Here is a 21,332-nt window from a genome sequence, read left to right on the forward strand (position 1 = left end):
GCCGATCGGGACTTCTATTGGCCAGTGGACTTGCAGTCGTCGGATGCAATAGATGGTCAAGTTTTCTACGCAAATTAATCATGTTTGTTTACCGATCTTCTTGTTTAATTTCACTTCATCTAAATCTATATCTGCAGATCGAATGACCAGACTCTTAAGATATTATCAGCTCAAGTCAAGACATTATTAGCTTGTCTATCTAGCCTACTCCATTTCTAATTTCATGCCAGTCTTCGGACTCCCATAATCTATCTTTCCAGTTCCTATCCCCCATCTGTGATTATATTTCCAATTCAATCTTTTTTGGATCGTTTATGGCTCCCAATCAAATAATGCCTCACCAACTCCATGATCCATACCCATTAAAAGAGTTGACGATAAGAAAAGTAAAAGAATATCTTTACTTAGCCTCTTGAGGTTGTTTAGTCATAAGAAAAGTAAAAGGTTCTTTTGCATCTTAAGTAGATTGGTTTTACTATATTTTGTAGTTAGTTAAATACTTGATCGTTTACTGGCTCAACTTTTCCACGAAGACTTTCGGTCATCACATAGTTTCTTCCAACGCACAACGGTGAGTGATGCTTTTAAACTTGTACAAATCATATAGTTCGATATCAAAATAAATCCAATGGAGCATCATCTTCTTGGCACTTCTTCATCTCTACTACTAGTAATGTTCTTATTGAATTCTATTCTCGTCACCAGCCATTTTCCATTTGGCTGTAGCAAACAAGCTTATACTCATTCAAATGTCTCCTATATTGAGAGTGAACGGCAAGCTCTTTTTCAATTCAGAGATGGGTTGATAGATGAATCGAATCGCTTGTCATCTTGGATAGGAGAGGATTGTTGTTTATGGGAAGGCATTGATTGCCACAAAATCACTAGTCATGTCGTTAAACTTGATCTACAAAATACGAAGCCGTTAAACTCAAATAATGTATTTACTTATTGCAAAAATTGCTTGGGAGGCCAATTAAGTCCATTTTTGATTAATTTGACCAATTTGCAAGACCTGGACCTGAGCAAGAATAATTTTTCAGGAATCCAAGTTCCCACATTCCTTGGATTGTTGAAAAACTTGAGATACTTAAATCTTGCAAATGCAGTGTTTGATGGCAAAATTCCCCACCATCTAGGAAATCTCTCATGTTTACGGCATTTAGAACTTGGAGGTGTAACTCCCTCGTTAACGTGGAATCGATTGACGAAGAAGGATCTCAGGTGGATTGTTGGACTCTCTTTTCTGGGAAGCCTAGTCCTGTTTGGGGTGAATCCTAGTGCCGTTGAAGATGGGTTACAGACAATTAACATGCTTCCTTCACTAACACGACTGGAATTAGATAGTTGTGAACTTTTCATCAATCCTCATCTTTCACAGGTCAATTTCACATCTCTTTCTTCCCTTGAGCTCGGTGAAAATGATTTCAATGACCACATGGTCCCTCCTTGGCTCCATAATCTTACTAGTCTCTATGATCTTGGTCTTAGCTCTAATCATCTTTCTGGTCCAATTCATGGCCTATTTGAACAAATGACCTCTCTAGTTGATCTCGATCTAGGGGAAAACTGCTTTGATGTATCAACGTTGAAGTCACTTTGCAATGTAAGCAGTCTTAATTATTTGGATCTGACATGCAAGGGCCAATACCGAGTGAAATAGGCTAACTTCCGAAGCTGCAAGTATTGGACATTTCTTCCAACTCATTAACTGGTGTATTATCTGAAAACCACTCTGCGAAACTCGGAGATCTAAAGTTATTGAACCTACCTGAAAACTTATTCTCTTTGAATGTGAGCTGCTGGTGGTTCCTCTTTTTCAACTCCGAGAAATTATGATGTCATCCATCAAAGTAGGCCCGCTATTTCCTGCTTGGCTGCTAACGCAAAAGGAGGTTCAATGGTTAGAGATGCAGAATGCAAGCATTTCGGATAGCATACCCAGCTGGTTTGGAGTGCTTTGTTATGATATTGCATCAGTAGATTTCTCGGACAACAACCTAACTTGGAACTCGTTGGAGTTCAAACAAATGAAGGAGAGTCCTCCTGATGGAAATTCTCCAAGCATCGTTCTAAAGTCCAACAAATTGGATGGATCTCTCAAATCATTTCTATCTTATATTTACAAATTAGATCTTTCACAAAAATTTTTTACCGGACATATTCCATTGCCTGATGTTGGTCAAACTGTTGCATCTACTTTTATTCTCATACTCAGCGATAATCATTTAACAAGTAGTATCCCGGAAGACCTGTGCAAGTTGGAAAATTTAAAATAACTGGATCTATCCAACAATTTTCTGTCTGGAAGAGTTCCTCTGTGTTTGGGAAATTTGCCAGACTTGCGGGTCCTAAACTTGGCAAATAATAGTCTATGCGGTCAAATTCCGAGTTCACTGGGCAACTTTGGATTCTGCATTTGAATCGAAATAAATTCGTTGGGAAGCTCCCATCCTCAATGCAGCGCCTGAGAAATTTACAAATTCTTGATCTCGGTGACAATGGACTCACAGATATTTTACCAACATGGATTGGGGAAAGGTTATCAAAGTTAAAGTTTCTAAGATTTCAGTCAAATAACTTCCATGGAGTCATTTCTGATGAGCTCTGCCTGCTCTCAAGTCTTCAAGTGCTGAACCTAGTTCATAATTGTTTAATGTTGTGTCCTGGCAGAATCCAAGCAGATCATTCGTCAGTTATGCCAGGCTGGCATCTTAGCTGGAGGAGTTAGTTAGAAGGAATCTTTTCTGTTAGCCGGACGTCTGTATGCAAATAAGCACAATCCTGTATAAATAACTGAAGGATGTATTGGTTCAGACAGTTTTTGAGATCGATTCATTCTTAATTCATTCAGATCATATTTTCTCATTCTCTTCATTCTCTCTCTCTTTATCTCTCTTTCTCTCTCAAATTTGTTCTATTCCCTTTTTGTTTTCTCCTAATATTTCCTTGCTCAGAAAGTTAACCACAACAGTGGTATCAGAGCTGGTGGTCCTTGGACTATCAGCTGCAACTAGCCATGGCCGAAGGGACGAGGATGAAGAGCTTCGAAGAACAGCTACGAAAACAGGAAGCACGGATCCAGACCGTTTTGGACTCTACGGCAGCACTGGAGGAAAAGTTGGGAGATAACTTCCAAGATGTGAAGGCATTATTGGAAGCCAATCGACTGGAAATGAAGACATTCATGGCTGATATGAATAACCAGTTCAGTGCATTTGCGAGAGGTGTGCATGGTGATAGGGGGATTTTGGGGAGCCCTAACCATAACAGTGGGACTCAAGCTGGGAGAATGGGCGAATGAGGAACTGGTGGTGGAGTAACAGCAAGGAATCACTACACAGTGGCTATTCCTAAGCTGGAATTTCCTCAATTTGATGGGAGCAACCCTAGAGATTGGGTGAGAAAGTGCGAGAAATTCTTCCACCTTTGTAGAGTCTCGGAAGAGAGCCAGGTAGATATGGCAGAACTGCACTTGGAAGGGCAAGCTGATCTATGGTACCAGAACTTCAAAAAAGACAAGGGAGGAGTTGGTTGGAACGAATTCAAGGAGGAACTCTGTAGAAGATTCAGAGAACTGGGAGAGGATGATGCCATTGAGGAGTTCAACAAGCTGCAGCAAACCTCATCTGTAGTAGCTTACCAGGAGAGATTTGAGGAACTAAGAGCATTAGTGATGGCCAAAGTTCCCAATCTGTCAGAATCCTATTACATTTCTTGCTTCTTGGGAGGATTGAAGAATGAAATCAAGTCTGCTGTGAAAATGCACAAACCAGACTCTCTTCAGCTAGCTTTTGAGAAGGCTAGGTGGCAGGAACACCTCTTGGAAGCACTTTCCAAAAACAATAGAGTAACTCACAGGAGTCCGCTGCCATCTAGTTTCAGTAGGGGACACATGGGTGCCAATGGGAACAGGAGGATGCAGCCAAATAATAGTGAAGAAACTAAGAAAAGGAGTGACTCACAGCCTGTCTTTAAGAAAATCTCGCCTTCAGAATTTCAGTACAGGAGGGACAACCATTTGTGTTTTAAATGTGGGGAGAAATTCTCCCCTGGACACACTTGCAAGAACAAGGAGCTTCACATGCTGCTAGTAGAGGAGGAGGGAGCAGATAAAGGAGAGGAGGAGGAGGTCATAGAGTATAGGGGTACCAGTGCAGATCAAGCAGTAGTACTGGCTCTACACTCAGTCTCAGGTGAGTTATCTTCTAGCACCATCAAAATGCAAGGACTGTATGGTAACCGGCAGCTATCAGTTTTAGTGGATGGAGGAAGTACTAACTGCTTTATCCGACCTACGGTTGCGCAATTATATCCTGAGAAAATCAGGAAACATAGACCTTTCAAAGTCAAAATTGCAGATGGGAAGGTTTTGCATTGCGATCAGTGGGTGTCTCAGATGAAGTGGGAGATCCAGGGCTACCAATTTGAGCATGATGTATTTGTTTTGGAACTTGAACCTTATGACATGATAATTGGAGTCGATTGGATGAAGAAATACAGTCCCCTAACATTTGATTTCAAAGCATTGCAGATAACCTTTGACAGGGAGGGAGAACAGGTCCTATTGCAGGAGGACTCCGAGACTGCACAGGTGAAGCTTAGGAGAGGAGAGACTGCGGGCAAAGCCATCAGGCACAGGGTCAGGAAAGCTCTGCAGCAATCCTGCATGGTGAAGGTTCACAACTGTCAGGTGACTAGTATGCCTAACTCTCTTACTGAATTGCTGGCTACATATGAGGACATTTTCTCTGATCCTATAACATTGCCCCCATCCAGAACTCATGACCATAAAATACCTCTTAAAACTGAGGCTAGGCCCTTCAAAATTGCCCCCTATAGGTACCCCCATTCACAAAAGACAGAGATAGAAAAACAAGTCCAGGAAATGTTAACCTCTGGTATCATTCAGAAAAGTCATAGTCCTTTTGCCTCTCCAGCTCTTCTGGTGAAAAAGAAAGATGGCAGTTGGAGACTTTGCATTGACTATAGACAATTGAACAGCTTGACCTTCAAAGATAAATTTCCCATTCCCATCATAGATGACCTCCTTAATGAGTTACATGGAGCCAAAAATTTTTCCAAGATAGACCTCAGATCAGGTTATCACCAGATCCGAATGGCTCCTGATGACATTCCAAAAACAGCTTTTCGAACACATTCTGGTTTGTATGAGTTCCTTGTTATGCCTTTTGGTTTAACAAACGCACCTGCAACTTTCCAAGCTTTAATGAACTCTGTATTTGAACCTTATATCAGAAAATTTGTCCTTGTATTCTTTGATGACATCCTGATTTACAGCCCTGACCTTACGACTCATTTACATCACCTGTCCTTAGTGTTGAACACCCTCAGAACACACTCCTTCTATGCTAAATTGTCCAAGTGCGCATTTGGCCAGAATCAAGTAGAGTATTTAGGCCACATAGTCACTGAGACAGGTGTGAAGGCTGATCCAGCAAAGGTTGAAGCTATGCTCTCTTGGCCTACTCCTGCCCATGTTAAGGCCCTCAGAGGCTTCCTAGGATTGACAGGCTACTATAGGAGATTCGTGAAAAGTTAAGGGGTGATCGCCAGGCCTCTTACTGAGCTGCTTAAAAAGGGGCAGTTCTCTTGGAGTAAAGAAGCGGATCAAGCTTTCCAGAAGCTAAAGGAAGCAATGAGTACTACACCAGTCTTAAAACTACCAGACTTTACTAAGTCCTTTGTTTTGGAAACTGATGCAAGCCAAGCTGCCATTGGAGCTGTTTTGATGCAGCAAGGTAGGGTCATAGCCTATATGAGTCAGGTATTGGGTAGAAAGAACCAGACCTTATCCATATATGAGAAGGAGCTGTTGTCCTTAATGACTGCAGTTCAAAAATGGAAACATTATCTATTGGGAGGGCACTTTGTGATTAAAACTAATCATGAGAGATTGAAGTACTTACTTGAACAGAAAATCACAACACCCTTACAACAAAAATGGTTGGCCAAGCTGATGGGGATGGATTATGAAATTCAATATAAACGGGGAAAGGAGAATGTGGTGGCTGATGCTCTCTCTAGGAGAACAGAGGGAATGGAAGGAGGGAAAGGAAATGGGGTGGCAGAAGTGCATGTTGTGTCAGCAGTAGCACCTCAGTGACTCTTTCTAGTGGGCGATAGTTATGTTGGTGATGACAGTATCAAGGAACTGGTCTCATCCTGAGTACACTTACCAAAAGGAAGTCATACGGCATAAGGACAGAATTTTGGTAGGATCAGGATCTGACCTCAGGCAGAATTTAATTTCGTGTTTCCATGATACCTGTTGGGGTGGTCACTCAAGGATTCAGGGTACCTATCAGAGGATGAAGCCTTTCTTTTACTGGCCTAACATGAGGAAGGATATAGAGGTTTTTGTGCAGAGGTGTGATATTTGCAGCAGGAGCAAGTCTGAAAATTGTCTATACCTTGGACTGCTACAACCCCTAGCTATCCCAGATCAAGCTTGGCAACAAATTTCAATGGATTTCATAGAAGGATTGCCTAAGTCCTTAGGCAGTGATGCCATCTATGTGGTAGTAGACATGCTCACTAAGTATGCACATTTCATCCCTATAACCTCTCATTACACGGCTAAGGGTATCGCAGAAGTTTTCTTTGATCAAATCTTTAAGCTCCATGGACTGCCTTCTTGCATTGTGTTTGATAGGGACAGGGTGTTTACCAGCATTTTCTGGTAGGAGCTCTTCAAATTGCTAGGCACTAAACTCAGCTTCTCTTCTCATACCATTCTCAATCAGATGGCCAGACAGAGAGAGTCAATAGATGTGTGGAGACTTACCTTAGGAGTATGTGCATGCAATAACCAGGCAAGTGGAAGAAGTGGCTGCCTACATCTGAATGGTGGTACAACACCAACTACCACACTAGCCTGACCATGACTCCCTTTCAGGCCCTCTATGGATACAGACCTTCACAACTCACTTTATCCCCTACGCAGACACTAGTTGCTGCAGTGGAGGATTGGTCCAGAGAAAGAGTGAACTGGAATACCTTACTCAGGGAAAACTTGTTGCAGGCACAGAATAGAATGAAGCAATTGGCGGATAAGGGCAGGACGGATAGGAAATTTGAGGAAGGAGATTGGGTGTACCTAAAGCTACAACCGTACAGACAATCTTCTGTGGCTTTGAGAAGAAACCTAAAGTTATCTGCCAGGTATTAAGGACCATATTAGGTTGAGCAGAAGGTGGGGTCAGTGGCCTATAAACTGAAGTTGCCAGATGGATGTTCAGTGCACCCTGTGTTCCATGTTTCTCTTCTCAAGAAGTCTGCCAATAGGAGCCAAATCCACCCTACACCTCCCGAGGCAACTGCGGAAGGAGAGTTCAAGGTAGCTCCTAAGGCCATTCTGGACAAGAGAGTTATTTACAGGAAGGGTCAAGAGGTTGAGCAAGTGCTGATTGAATGGGAGAATTTGAATAAGGATAACTCCACTTGGGAAGATTGGTCCTTTATTCGAGTGCAATTTCCAGAATTGAATCCTAGGGACTAGGATTGTTTGAAGGGGGGAGCAATGTTGTGTCCTGGCAGAATCCAAGCAGATCATTCGTCAGTTATGCCAGGCTGGCATCTTAGCTGGAGGAGTTAGTTAGAAGGAATCTTTTCTGTTAGCCGGACGTCTGCATGCAAATAAGCACAATCCTGTATAAATAACTGAAGGATGTATTGGTTCAGACAGTTTTTGAGATCGATTCATTCTTAATTCATTCAGATCATATTTTCTCATTCCCTTCATTCTCTCTCTCTTTATCTCTCTTTCTCTCTCAAATTTGTTCTATTCCCTTTCTGTTTTCTCCTAACATTTTCTTGCTCAGAAAGTTAACCACAACATTTAACAGGATCTATTCCTCATTGTATTATCAACTTCTCAATGATGGTATCAAGTGAAACAGGAACTGATCTCTGGGCATTTGGCGATTTCACCTGGCTTCAAAACTTCAAGGGAGGAGGAGAACTTGAGTACTCCTCTCGGAACCTTTTGCGCATTAAAACCATAAGCCTCTCGACAAATAATTGAGTGGGTGAGATCCCTGATGGGATAATGGATCTGGTTGATTTGCTAACTTTGAACCTTTCACATAATCATTTCACTGGAAGAATCCCCGAGAAGATTGGCAGCTTGAAGCAACTTGAGTCGCTTGATCTATCAATGAATGAACTCTTCGGTGCAATCCCTGAAAGCTTATCTGCTTTAAACTGGTTAAACTTCCTGAATTCGTCACACAATAAGCTATCAGGGCCAATACCATCAGGGAATCAAATTCAGACCTTAATCAATCCATCTATCTATGAAGGAAACAGTGGACTCTGTGGTGAGCCACTCCCAAATGACTGCCTAGAACATAAATTGCCTACGAAATATGGGCATATTCATGATGATATAGGCCACGCGAGTCTAATTGGTCTTGGTTTTATGCTGGTATAGGACGGGGTTATGCTGTCGGGCTATTGGGAGTTTTGGGGATCCTTCAGTTCAAGAAGTCATGGCGCTATGCATACCTCAGGTTTCTGGAAAATGCCTATGACAAAATCTGCGTAATTCTTGCATTGAAGGCCAATCAGCTGAGGAGGAATTTCCATTGAGTAATGCCCTGTAAAAGCACATTTATTTTGTTTTTCATATCACGCAGCAGCAGCATACTCTCCTTGAGAATTTGCAATTTGTAGTCTGGTAATTTGTAATTTGTTTCTCCAAACGTTTCTAAAGATTTGACCGATTCTTATTCAATAAGAAAATGATAGCTCAATAAGTTATATCAATAAAATAATAACGCACCAAAAGCAGTAGATGATTCTATCATCAAATCAGTATCTTGTAAAGGAAATTTTCCCAATAAACTATTACTTGATTGAAGACCAGAAATTTCCATTCCTTAACTTTTGGTACTCTTGATCTTAAAAACTAGGTACCAAAACCTTAGTTGCTTTCTCTAGATTCTCTCTTTCTATTGGCAATTATTTTTACTTTCTCAAAAGTTTGATTTCTAATAATCCTCCTCTATTCTTCATATTTACATTGCATTTTCCTATGTTTCTTTACATTCCATACTATGAGAATCTTATTGATTTTTATTTACAACCGATTCTAAGGATGATAGGATGTGAAATAATTATTTTTCTATTCGCATTAGAATGCATTAAAGATTCTATATCGAGCAATTTATTGGTTGTTTATCTTGCGTACTGATCTAATTTTTGCGTCAACAGATTTAAACACTTTAGAAGAATTCTATACTTGTTTATGCTAATAATTGATTTAGTTGTTTAATTTCTAATTGATATACATTCTAGCTTTTCTGCCAACAACTCTTATGAATTACCAACTAATGATTTTCAGGTATTACATTAATTCTACCCACCTAAGTTTCACTCTCGAAACTTAATTTGACCAGATTAGCATAAAAACAAACTGCCCTTCCAATTATATCACTTTACATGAACAAGTATAAATTAAACTACTAGTATTTAGGGCACACACCAATATGTGTACGCCTAATAAAAAACATATTATTAAAATTTTGAGTAAATTTGTTGAAATCATTTTCAAAGGAATTGGTTTTATATTTTTGACAATGGGTATTGGAAAATTCATGAAAATAAGTATACAAATAGATAGTTATTTAGCAGTAATCCATAACCATAATCGATAGTTGATTACATTGGGTAGCTAGCAAGGGTAGTTAAAAAATAATATAAAATGACAAAATTTTATTTGTACCAAAAGCCCTCTTCCCCTTCATATATTTACAACAAAAGCTTTCTCCACCTTTACATAGAGCATAGATATTATTTACTCAAGGACAATTCATGTTCCCCCCTCCCTCCTCACCTTTTTGGTCAATCGTCAACTCCTTTTACTACTCTTACTCTAACCAATATTAGGAAATGACCCAACTGGACGAAGAAGATCTCACCTGTATATCAAAGCGGTTCACTAGACCAAAGAAGGGTTGCTTCATGTTCAAATCCGCTATTCTTTTTACAAGGCCATAGAAATTTCAAACACCTAATGCCCATTACATTTCCCTTGCGTCAACATAAATCCAAACATCAAGAAGTAATTCCACTTAATTATCCTTATTTTCATTTCAACTTTAGTTATTTCTAAAGTGATAATCATGTCTTACTATTCATTAAAGTAATCTACTATCAATTAAAACTCCATTAGTAAATTCCGTGCTCCACCCCGAATTTATTTCATACTACATGCTATCACAGTGGATCTAGAAATATTATAACATAACCACCTAGAAATTTCTTCAAGACATAATCCTTTTCAATAACATCACCCACTCATGATTTCAATCTAGAATTACCTGTAGTTTTAAGATTCAAATCAAGTGATCATAAAGCCATGTGAGAAAAACTAATGAACATAAATTAAATTTCTAACTCATCGATTGCCATAAATGGTCCTATTAGAAACTAATTCTTGCAATCATTAATTGGTAGACATGCTATAAAAATGTGTCCTAGGCCTCCTGATCTTCTAAACAAACATGTAAGAGTAGAAGGGGTTTCATGAACATCCTCCCAATGAAGAATATTATATGAACGGATCCCAATCACGAATTAAAGATTCGTGAAAAAAGAGATAAACCTTAAAAAACTGGGCAATTCCAATAAAGTTTGATAAGAGAATGAGATATTACTTAGGCCCTATTTGGCAAATAACTCCCAATAAATATCTGGGTGAAACTTAGGCCTCGTTTGGCGAATGAGTTTTTTAGATGTTTGTCTAAAATTTTATTGTAACTCACTATAAAAATTGTAGCAAAAATTTTTAAAATGACAAACTTTTTTCTTTTCTTTTTATTTCTTTTTCTTTTTCATTTTCTTTCTTTCTTTCTTTTTTTCTTTTCTTTCCTTTCTTCTTCATCTCCGTTCCCCGTCCCCTACCACCTCTCCCTTCCAATTGGAACAAGAATTTTTTTTTGCTCTTTTCTCTCTCCCCTCCCCTCTCCCTCCTTTCCTGGGTGCTTTCTAGTCATGCGACCAGATTGGGCAAAGGGGTAAGGGAAGGTTGGTGGGGAAGGGAGAATGGGGGAGAGAGGTGGTGGGGAAGAGAGAGAGAGAGTAGGTGGCCTTCGGTGCCAGCTAATCTTGGTCAGTGGTGAGGTGGGGGTGGGTTGGGGTGGAATGAGAAAGGAGGAAGAAAAATTTTTTTATGTGTTTTGTATATTTTGAAATATGTAGTTTAAAAATTTTTAGCAGTTTTTTGAGATTACTGTAGTTAAAATTGTTAAAAAATTGGTAAGAAACAAACTTAGCCAAAAATTCATTTGCCAAACAGGCCATTAGTTCTAGGAATGCTTTGAAAATCCTTGTTAGAGGGATAGTGAAATTCTTGTTATCCATTAATATCTAAGGTCATGTTATTCAATAATGGTAATTGCGAATTTTTTTTTCTTTTTTGATTGATTTTTATTCATAAATTCAAGCTGTTATTCAAATTATAGTAATTTATTGTTGAATTTGGATTATTTATGTTGAATTTGGCTAGTTATAAAGTTAATTGAAGATGCATAAAAGTTTCATAAATAAGGCAGCCTGTTTCGACTTTGTTTTCGATGAGGTGTCGATTATGTTTGTGAACTTGAATGACACAAAGGGCAAGCTACTCCTACTACTGCTACTTATATTGCATTTGGGGAGGAGTCCCGCATCTCGCGCTGGAGTTGTTACCGGTGTAGTAAAATAGTAATCCAATATGCAATTAACGAATTTCTTATGTTTAGTTAAAAAGAAAGCGGAAGAAAACAAGAATATGAGAACAGATGGAAATTAATGTAAAACAAAAGGAAAAAAAAAGGCAAATTACATATTGAGTTTGTTTGGATAGAGAGAATTTGGTTTGTTTAATTTATCCTCACAAATCCCAATAACCTTTTTATCTTCCCAATCACCTTTTTATCTCACATACATCACATCACAAAAAGTGCTACAGTAAATATCTCAAATAAATCATCCAAATTCTCTCTATCCAAACAAACTCATTGTATTTCTTATGATTTAGTATTTTTGTACATAACCCCCCTATAATTTTAAAAGTTATATATAATCCGCTCATAATTTGGATTAAAGTGTCAAAATAACGGAAATAATCATTTGTAAAGGAACCTATAAAAATGTCGAAATTATTCTTATTTAAAAATTCAAATGGTTGAAGTGATCAACATATATAAACATAATATGCATGACACTCTAACCCTGTATGATTTTATATTTTATGATATAACCCTCTTATGATTTAATGTTTTATTATGTAACTTCCTTATTGTTTTCACTATATATACATAACTCGCTTGTAGTCAATAGATAATTTTTAACTTTATAAAGGGGCATTTTTTATATTTTAATTGATTCCATTATGGATTGCAAATTTTGTTACTTTGATACTTTAATTCAAATCATAAAGAGATTATATATAACTTTTAAAATTATAGGAAAGTTATGTACAAAAAAATACTAAACTATAGGGGGGTAAAGTGTAATTTGCCTGTATGCAGCGTCCCGCCCCTTTCATGTCACTGGATTGGGAGGACTGTAGTATGAAAGGCTGCATGCAACTGTAGTACGCATCTCCTTAATACTACTACTACATCATTATTAGCTAGTGTTATTATTGATTTGGTAGTAGTACTCCCGTCACTTTTGCTGCATTATTAATCAATTGTCACTTGCGAGAAAGCTTGATAAAAAAAAAAAAATCATCTCCAAAAACATGAATTTTTATGTTATTGGCAAAATCTGAGTCATGAACCTTCCGGAACGTTCGTCAGTCTAACAAAAACACTTGCCTTGTTATAAAGTGAACTAGAAAAATTACCTCGCGGTATAATTTTTAGAAGAATAAACTAAATACCATCCGTTAGCCAACCACAAGTGATTCTTAGACTGTTTATTCCAAAAAATTGCCGAATAATGATATTATGAAGTATGTAACTACTTTATGCTGCTGTTTAAGGGATTCACATTTTCTAGTGTCGGCAGTGTACACTTAGTGGTGGCTGCACTTAGTGGTGGCTGATGAGTAGGTTTTGAAATTAGAAAGATAGATTGAATAGATGATAAAATTTACTATGTATTCTGTAGTTATTGTTGTAGTATCTATTTACATATTTTGTCTTTAACATTTAATATTTACGTCTATTATATTCTGTAGTTGTTGTTGTAATGATTTCCACGAAGACTTCAAGTCATCGTGAGCTATTGTTCCGAATTAACCATTGAGGTTCTTGCGTGAATATGTTTGTACTGGAGAACGGATATATATGTATATCTAATGATGATACATAGGACAACTGAAAGAAAAATACTTATAAACAACCATAATCTTCGCGCTATATAACATATGTTTTGCTGAAGAACAGACAGAAATTCAAAATCAAACCCGTACGATTGAGCTTCATGCGACAATTTTATTTAATGTGGGCATGGATAACCAACCCATTGTTTATTTATTTACCATTTTCGTCTCCGGCATTAACAAGCAGGAGTACATTTGATTTCATCCCTCCTTCAGTAGATAGCGATCGAGAGGAAGGAACTGATCAGGCAGCACGAGCATAGGACCGTAGCAGGGATTGGAAATTTACCTCGTGATGAAGGTAGGGGAAAACCATGATGCCTCCATAAACAGGAGAGTTCTGCAGATAGGGAAGAACATGATAAACTAGCACATTAGGTGGGATGTAACCGCCCTCAGGTGCGATATCTTTTGAGATAGGTATTCCCAGGAACAATAGATTAACGCCTGGATAATCAGACCAATTGTCCCAGCTCCGGAAGAGGAGACTGGTATCGTTTGGAGGGACAAACTGACAAGATGGGTTGTCGAAAAATTCCACCCGCACCTGATCAACGACTCCAGTTCTGATAGTTGCGTCAAGAGCAGGGTCAGGAATAGGACATTCCGCCGCTACGGCTAAGATCACATTTGGGTATCCCTTAAGTGCCCGAGCAAGATCATCCAAGTAAGTCGTGTTTCCGCTGTGGATGTGAAGCTCTACGCCATCTAAAACAGCTGTGCCGAATGGACGGTCGCTTGATTCACCGCCTAAGTAAGTGTTCCAGACATAGGCTGCCACTTCTTCCGCATCTTCGACGGAAGTAAGGTTCGGTTGTCCTGCGAGAGAAATAAACACTTTGGTCTGATTATTCTGGCAAGATTCTATGTCTGATGAGCTCGGCCAAGGATGAATTATGTTCAATTCAGGCATCTGGCCGCTGCCAAAATTTTCCAGAAAGGCAATATTCACGTCGGTAGCGAATTCTCGCCTGCAGAACTCAGCCAAACTTGATGGTTCTTTATGGCCTCGGCCCCAGTATTGGACAATTCCGGCAGCTTCGGAGGACCCAATCAGAGAAGCAATCAACAACAGGAATGTCATTGCTGAGAACAGTGGTTGCAAAGAGGCAGCCATTTTTTTTTCTTTCTTTTCGGTGATTTTTGGAGCTTTGCTTTGGTGAGTTCACTTGCACAATGACTGACCATTTTATAGATGAGTTTATCTCAAGTGGATGTTCAGCATCTAGAATATCCAAACATCCGTACAAGAAAACGTGAATGGCACGATTTCTCATTTCTGCTCTCAAAAAGGTGAATGGTATTATTTTTGTGTTTTAATGTTGCTAGAGACTACCGTTGTGCTCGCCTAACCTCATCCACAACTGGACGAAGAAAGATCCTTTTCTTTCTTTTTTTTTTTTTGGGACATTACATGGCAGCTACGGGAAAAGTGGATCCTTGAGACCAAGGAGGACTGAATTACCATTGGATTAGACGAGTGCTCCAAACATCCTCTAGATTTTAGAAGAAATTGCATATTAAGTGATAATTGATGGAAGACAAAGTTCGAACCTCGATAAGAGAAAACTACGAGTTTTGCTCAAAATATAAAATTTCCATGAACATTCTTGAAGTAAAAAGAGTGCTCAAGTAATCTACGAAATCCTTCAACTATGGTACAATAAAGTGAAATGAGTGCCTTTCAATGTGCAATAATGGTAGGGGCAACTATATTGTACTAGCCCCGCGTGAATGGTCCAGCTGCCTCTCACCAGTGAACTTTGAGGTCACAAGTTCGAGTCTCCGTTCCGCTGGATTCCTCCGCGCACTTAACGCGTTCGGGTCGGGTTGGGGCGCCGGGCCCGGGCCGCAGGAGATTATTCGGGCCCCGTAAGGATTGACCCGGACACCCCTGTGTCCAAAAAAAAAAACTATTGTTCTAACCTGATCTAAATTATGAATGTCTCACTGCTGCTTCAAGTGCAATTTTAATTTACTGATAGGGTGTTAATTGTTAGCAATTTTATTGTTAATTTCCCCTGTTATCCTTGCCAAATATTGTTTTAATTATTAATATTTACTTATATTTGGTATTGGACCCAATTTCAGGGATTGAAGCAGAAGATTATCAAAAAGGAAGGACTTTATGGAAAATAGGGAGACTTCTAAGGGTTTCAATCCTTGGGCCCTTGAATTGGTGGGGGACCACAAGCTAGTGAAAGGCATTTGGTCATTTGGGCTTCGAAGAAAGCAACGTAGAGAGACTTGGAACAAGAAGTACTTGGGAGGCTTTGTCCACATGTGTGGGGACCACCTAAATAGCTTTTAGTCATCTTTCTTTTGTTGCTTTAAAAGGGGACAACGTACAGAAGCAAAGGATATCGAGGGCTTTAGTTTTAGTTTTTTAGTTTAGTTATAGTTTTCTTTCTTTGGACTGGCCTCTGACACACGCCAGGTATTCGACAATATTCCCCAACGGGGAGATTTTCTCATGAGGCGTGGTTAAGCTTTTCTAGTCAAGGGGACAACTGACGATTTGGTTCAACAATTACTGTGAGATCGAATCTGTTTTAATTATTTTCTTCATTTATTGGTATTTATATGTTCCTTGATTTTAATTGCTATGGCCTTGTGTATGATTGATTAGTGCGCAATAATTAATTATTCATATATGCTATTTTTGCTAAATAGGGGTAATTGAATCCGTAATTGTTCGTTATCTCTACCTCAGTAGCAACTGGCGTAATTGGGTTTATGTCAGGGGAGCATATGATCTAATTTAAACAAACCCTCGTAGCGTGTTTGTTGGTTAGGATTGGGCCTTTCTAATTATTAATGCAATCTAGAAATTAAATCCTACGGTCGTACCTAGGATCAACCCTTACTATGTGCACAAATATTCATACCGATGTGCAAAACTTTGGAATGGTCCTAGTTCGATATATCAGTAATAGTAGAAATGTAAAGTTCAATACTTCCACCTCAAAAGTAACTGCAAAATATGTCAGTTGGAATGATCCCATTTAATTATGTTACAAATATATCACTACTAGTAGAAATATAAAGTTCAAATCACCCCTTATTTAATTATGTTAAGTTGTTAAGATTTTCCCACTCAATCCTTCTGACGTTTGGTCTTAAGCAAGAAAATTTTTTTCCTCGCCCTCAGTGTGAATGCGACTCTCATGTATAAATAATCTCATAGCAAAACATGTTCTTACCGATCACAGAAGCGAAGCTTGTACACAGGAATGTATAGATTCCAGTTACATCCAACTAATCACTGTTTAAGCATACGAATTAGCCATCACGGGCTAAGACAACGGAGGCAATTCCAGTTGGTTCTAGATAAAGGGATCTTCCTCTAACCTGCTGTCACATCCTTTACAGGAGCCAAGACAGCAGAAACTATGTCCACAGCCGAGATATGTCTCTGCTGAAACATAGCCAAATTCCTTGCTGTCCATAGCTAGTATACCACCACATTGAAAGCCAATCTCCTGACCTGATCAACAAATGAGTTTGAGTGGCAGTCCAGGTGCAAGTGCAACCGCTTTGTGATACAACACGGAGAAAAAGATTTAATGGTTAAGGTCGATAATTCAATAATTAGAGATCTTGTTTAGGCTCAAAACCCTCTTCTCCCTCTTTGCTTCTTAAATTCCACCCTTCAATCCTATGTTATTGAAGGCTCAAAACATATTGAGCCTTCAACTGCTCATCCTATTTTTCTAGAATTTTAATTAATTTATTTATTTCAAAAATTGATTCATGTCTTCTGTTTGGATTCATGTCTTTGTTGCTTTTAATTCCTTAATTTTAACGTAGCCCCAAACACGGCATATAATAGTCACTCTCTTAATAAATGCAATTAATTAATCATACCAAATATAACGTTTGGATTAGGTATTGTAGCACACCTTAGTTTTATTCTGTTCCCTATTTTACTTAGTTTCAAACATGCCCTACAATAGTCAACCCTCTAATAATGCAATTAAATAAATATACCAAAAATATCTATACATATTTGAAACTAAAAATAATTGTATCCGTAATAATCAATATAAAAAATTAACTAAAAAACAATCTTTGACTAACATAAACTAATAATCTAAGTTCTTGTCCTCCAAAGAAATAACAATATTCCAAATCATATAAGTTGAACAGCTTAGCAAATTAACAAAATTGACTAACAAACACAACACAAGATTACAAAATATTCAACATTTTTGTATTCTTTTCCGAACTAAAATTTACAAATCATACCCAAAAAAAAAAAAACTAATTTAAGTTCCTATCCTCGAAAGATATAACAAGATTCCAAATCATATAGTTGAACAATTTAGCGAATTGGCAAAATTGACTAAAAAAAAATACAAGAAGAGAAAAAATATTTTTTGTATTGCTTTCCTAACTGAAATTTACAAATCATACCCAAAATTTAGAAAAAATGAAATATACTTATCAGATACTTCAATTTTTAGAATCATCATGCACAAAAAATAAAAAATAGCTCTAAATTTCGGCCCAGACCTAGATCTAAAATTGGACCTAAATTATTTATAATCAGACGTTATTCATGCTATTAGAATTGTTCGAGCATAAAAAAGAAATATAATATTTTTACCTATTCTTTTGTTGAGCAATCAAAATTAAAATTATGTTATAGTTATGACTAAAGAAATGGAGAAGGATACTTTGCAACTACTTAAAGTTTTTATTTAAACTAAAGACATATTGAAACTAGGAAAATTAGTTTAGAAAAGATAATTTGAAAATAATGCACAAAATTTGGCTCTATAGATGTAGCATCTACAGAAAAGGACGATTTGCATTCAGGGGTTGTGGGGATATGGAAAAGTAGCACGGAATCGGGTTGCTGCAAGGTAGAGTATGAGGACAAGGGAAGAAGGAAGTAGGAAAGTGGTGATGTGGGGTCGTAGAAAAAGTTAAAGGAAGCTAAGATCCTGTTTGGAATGCTATTTTCTGCCAGAAAATTGCGTCGTTTTCCGTGATCACATTTCCCTATTACCTTTTTTCCTCACATACATCAAATCGTCACAGTAATTTTTCCATAGAACATGACGGAAAATGCAATCCAAAAGGAGCGTAAATTTACGCAATGATACTAAACTACTTAAAGTTTAAAATTTCAATTGAAAATATTAATATTATGAAAATTAGTTTAGGAACGACAATTCACAAAAATTACACAAAGTATGGCTCCATTTTGATGGGTTACTTTTAGGATGCTTTTAGAAAACTTTCATAATGGGAATATTCTTTTAAAATCTTTATATGCAGTATTTTTTGGGTCTTTTTTGAAAATTTTTGGTATGTTTTCATTGATGGCATTGAATATATTTAAAAGTGGTAGGTAAGTAATAAAATGAGTCTCAGGAATAGAAAAGAATAGTTGGCAATGGGAGTGTAGGTAGCAATTGGTAAAGATTTAAGTTGACTAAATTTACTTAACAATATTAAATTTACTATGGATTAATCTTATATACACTGATATTGTATACACTATCATTATTAGATATATGACATATGTGCGAAATTTGAATTTAAAATTCAAAATTTACTCATATGTCATCTATTCAATCGTGATAGTGTATATAAAATTTACTCATTTACTTTATAGAAATATTAGATTTACATTTTATTATCATTTTATGAGATTAAATTTACTTAACAATAAAATTTACTTAACGATATTAGTTTCATATTTCCATTTTACCTATTAAATTTACTTAATAATATTGCTGTAACAATAATATTTTTCTATCACGAATACAAGATTTTTATTGTTTATGGACATAGATAGACATGAAATTGTCCACAATAATAATAAAAAACAAGATTCATCTTATTCTCTCATGCTATTTTTTTTGTTTTTTATGTTCCTAACATTAGGCCTTTAGTTTTTCTTTATAATAATAATAATAATAAAACAAAACATGTAGCCTATGTAAAGTAACATACTCTATTCAATTCCTTTTTCTTCGCTTTTGTTTACAATATAATGCATTTCAGCATAATTGATATTACATTGACACGCCCTCGAATTCTTCTTTTATCTTTTTTTAATCATATAAAATTTTATTACTTCTTTAAAGATATAATCCCTTTCATATATATAGCACGAGTCAGAATGCTAGTCCAATCACACGTTGTCGAAGGTGATCAACTTCTTGATTGATCAGTTTTTATATCACTCGTGTCCTCATCAAAATGGGTGCCCATTGAAAAAAAGTCTCGTGATTAATTTCCACGAATTATCCGAGTTGCGTGATGCAGAGAACCTCTGCCTAACTGTAGACTTTCCACAATACCACGTGTATGGAATTAGTACATCATTTGAAATTTAGACATCGACCGTACAGACGTGGATTGGTTTGATAGAGTCTGCGATTTTAAAGGTCAATTGTCCAATAGGGATCTCGACATTTTACAGCCACCTCAGGTGCTCAGGAATGAACGGTTCCTGTAGCTGATAGGAGGATATGCCTCCCAAGGGAGATTTTCTCAAAAAGCAATATCTTTAATTTTCCATGGCGGATTGAGACTTCCATCGTCCACTTGTCCCCACCTTACCCGTCGCCAAGTTTTTCCACACAACTTTAATCATTCCGATATCTTTAATGAATGGCGATATCTTTTGGTTTGTCTTTTTTGCTGTTACAGATAATACTGTATGATGTAAAATAGTCGAGTTTTGACAGAGTAACTGACGTTTCTTTTTTTAGTTGTGTTGCATATGTTTGAATTTTAGTGCATGTTTTTATCTGTCATTAAAGCGATGATATATATCAATCGTGTTGGATGATTTTCAATAATTCGTTAATGAAATATGTTTTGTTATGAAAAAAAATATATGAGAATAGATACGTCAAATAGTCTACTGACCTATATTGTTGAAGGTCTGCACTCTTGATTGGCCTATCTGTGTTGCATTTCCTGACCAAATTGTAATTGATGGAATTTAGATCCGATCAAGGATTACTCCACAGGGGATTAGTCGGGCCCCGTAAGGATTGACCCGGACACTCCTGTGTCGAAAAAAAAAAAAAGAGGATTACTCCACAGAAAGGACTACACCTAGATCCACACAAATATTTTAATTTTTTTAGTTGTGCACTCATCCACTCTAATGGAGAATAATTGCAAGATCATTTGCTTAGCAAAGTATGTGGATCCTACTCCGTACGTTTTGTCGGCTATTCTTGGAAATGGACTATTCCATCCAACCGGTTTTTACCCGAGTGGTCCATGCCAATAATTCTGACATCATTTGACATATTTTCTGGGAAAACTTTTTTAAGTGGCTGCTTTTTTTTTTTGGTCGAAAGGATAGAATTAAGTGGTTGTCATTTTATCAACAATTTTCTATAGACATAGATAAATGATGCTTTATTTGAACTTTTTTTTGCCAACAACGATATATTGTATAACTTATTTTATCCTAATCTGGAAGGATGGGGAGCCTAAGGAGGCTTGTGTTAGAGTCTAGTGGGTATACAGATTCAACTAAATCAAGAAAGTACTATAACACTAACCTTAAATTTTTTTGCTGCTAGTGAAATTTGAACCTACACCTTAAATGTGTTAGATTTAAATCCCTCCCTAGAAGCCACCGAGCTTTGATGCTTTATCTGAACTTGCTTTTGCGAATATTATTCCTGTCACGTGACTGCATTGGATAAGCTTATTATCAACTGCCACTTGTACTAACTGACAAGCTCTTATGTAGTTGAGAGAAAGCCTGATAAATAAATTAAACCGACGGTCATGGTAAATTTCTTCTCATGATTCGTGAATGGAGTTAATTGCTACCGAAATAGGAAAAAGGGACAGGAATGATTGTCAACACAACCTTTCTTGAACGGTGTAAAAGCGGTTCAGCGAGTTGCATTAATTCGCCATCAGCTTGCAAACCCTTAGAATATAATGTTAACTACTGTTCATATTGTCCCGTACAAGTTAGTTGAGTCAAAATTACTTGTCGCTG

General features: G+C 37.3%; 2 protein-coding genes across 2 annotated transcripts; one reads left to right on the forward strand and one right to left on the reverse strand.

Annotated features, from left to right (window-relative positions):
* The first annotated feature begins 628 nt into the window (after window positions 1-628).
* LOC113751845 (receptor-like protein EIX1) lies at window positions 629-1,663 on the forward strand. Its single transcript, XM_027295993.1, has one exon. It carries the CDS (start codon window positions 629-631, stop codon window positions 1,661-1,663), a length of 1,035 nt encoding a protein of 344 aa, XP_027151794.1.
* Window positions 1,664-13,409: 11,746 nt separating this feature from the next.
* Window positions 13,410-14,486, reverse strand: LOC113754294 (acidic endochitinase-like). The gene has a single exon (XM_027298674.1). The coding sequence runs from the start codon at window positions 14,454-14,456 to the stop codon at window positions 13,584-13,586; it is 873 nt and encodes a 290-aa protein (XP_027154475.1). The 5' UTR covers window positions 14,457-14,486; the 3' UTR covers window positions 13,410-13,583.
* Window positions 14,487-21,332: the final 6,846 nt, after the last annotated feature.

This window comes from Coffea eugenioides, chromosome 11 (genome assembly GCF_003713205.1).
Source record: "Coffea eugenioides isolate CCC68of chromosome 11, Ceug_1.0, whole genome shotgun sequence".
In the NCBI taxonomy this organism is placed as follows: domain Eukaryota; kingdom Viridiplantae; phylum Streptophyta; class Magnoliopsida; order Gentianales; family Rubiaceae; genus Coffea; species Coffea eugenioides.

Coding starts and splice junctions, on each gene's coding strand:
- LOC113751845 (XM_027295993.1), top strand. CDS start 629: ATGGAGCATCATCTTCTTGGCACTTCTTCATCTCTACTACTAGTAATG.
- LOC113754294 (XM_027298674.1), bottom strand. CDS start 14,456: ATGGCTGCCTCTTTGCAACCACTGTTCTCAGCAATGACATTCCTGTTG.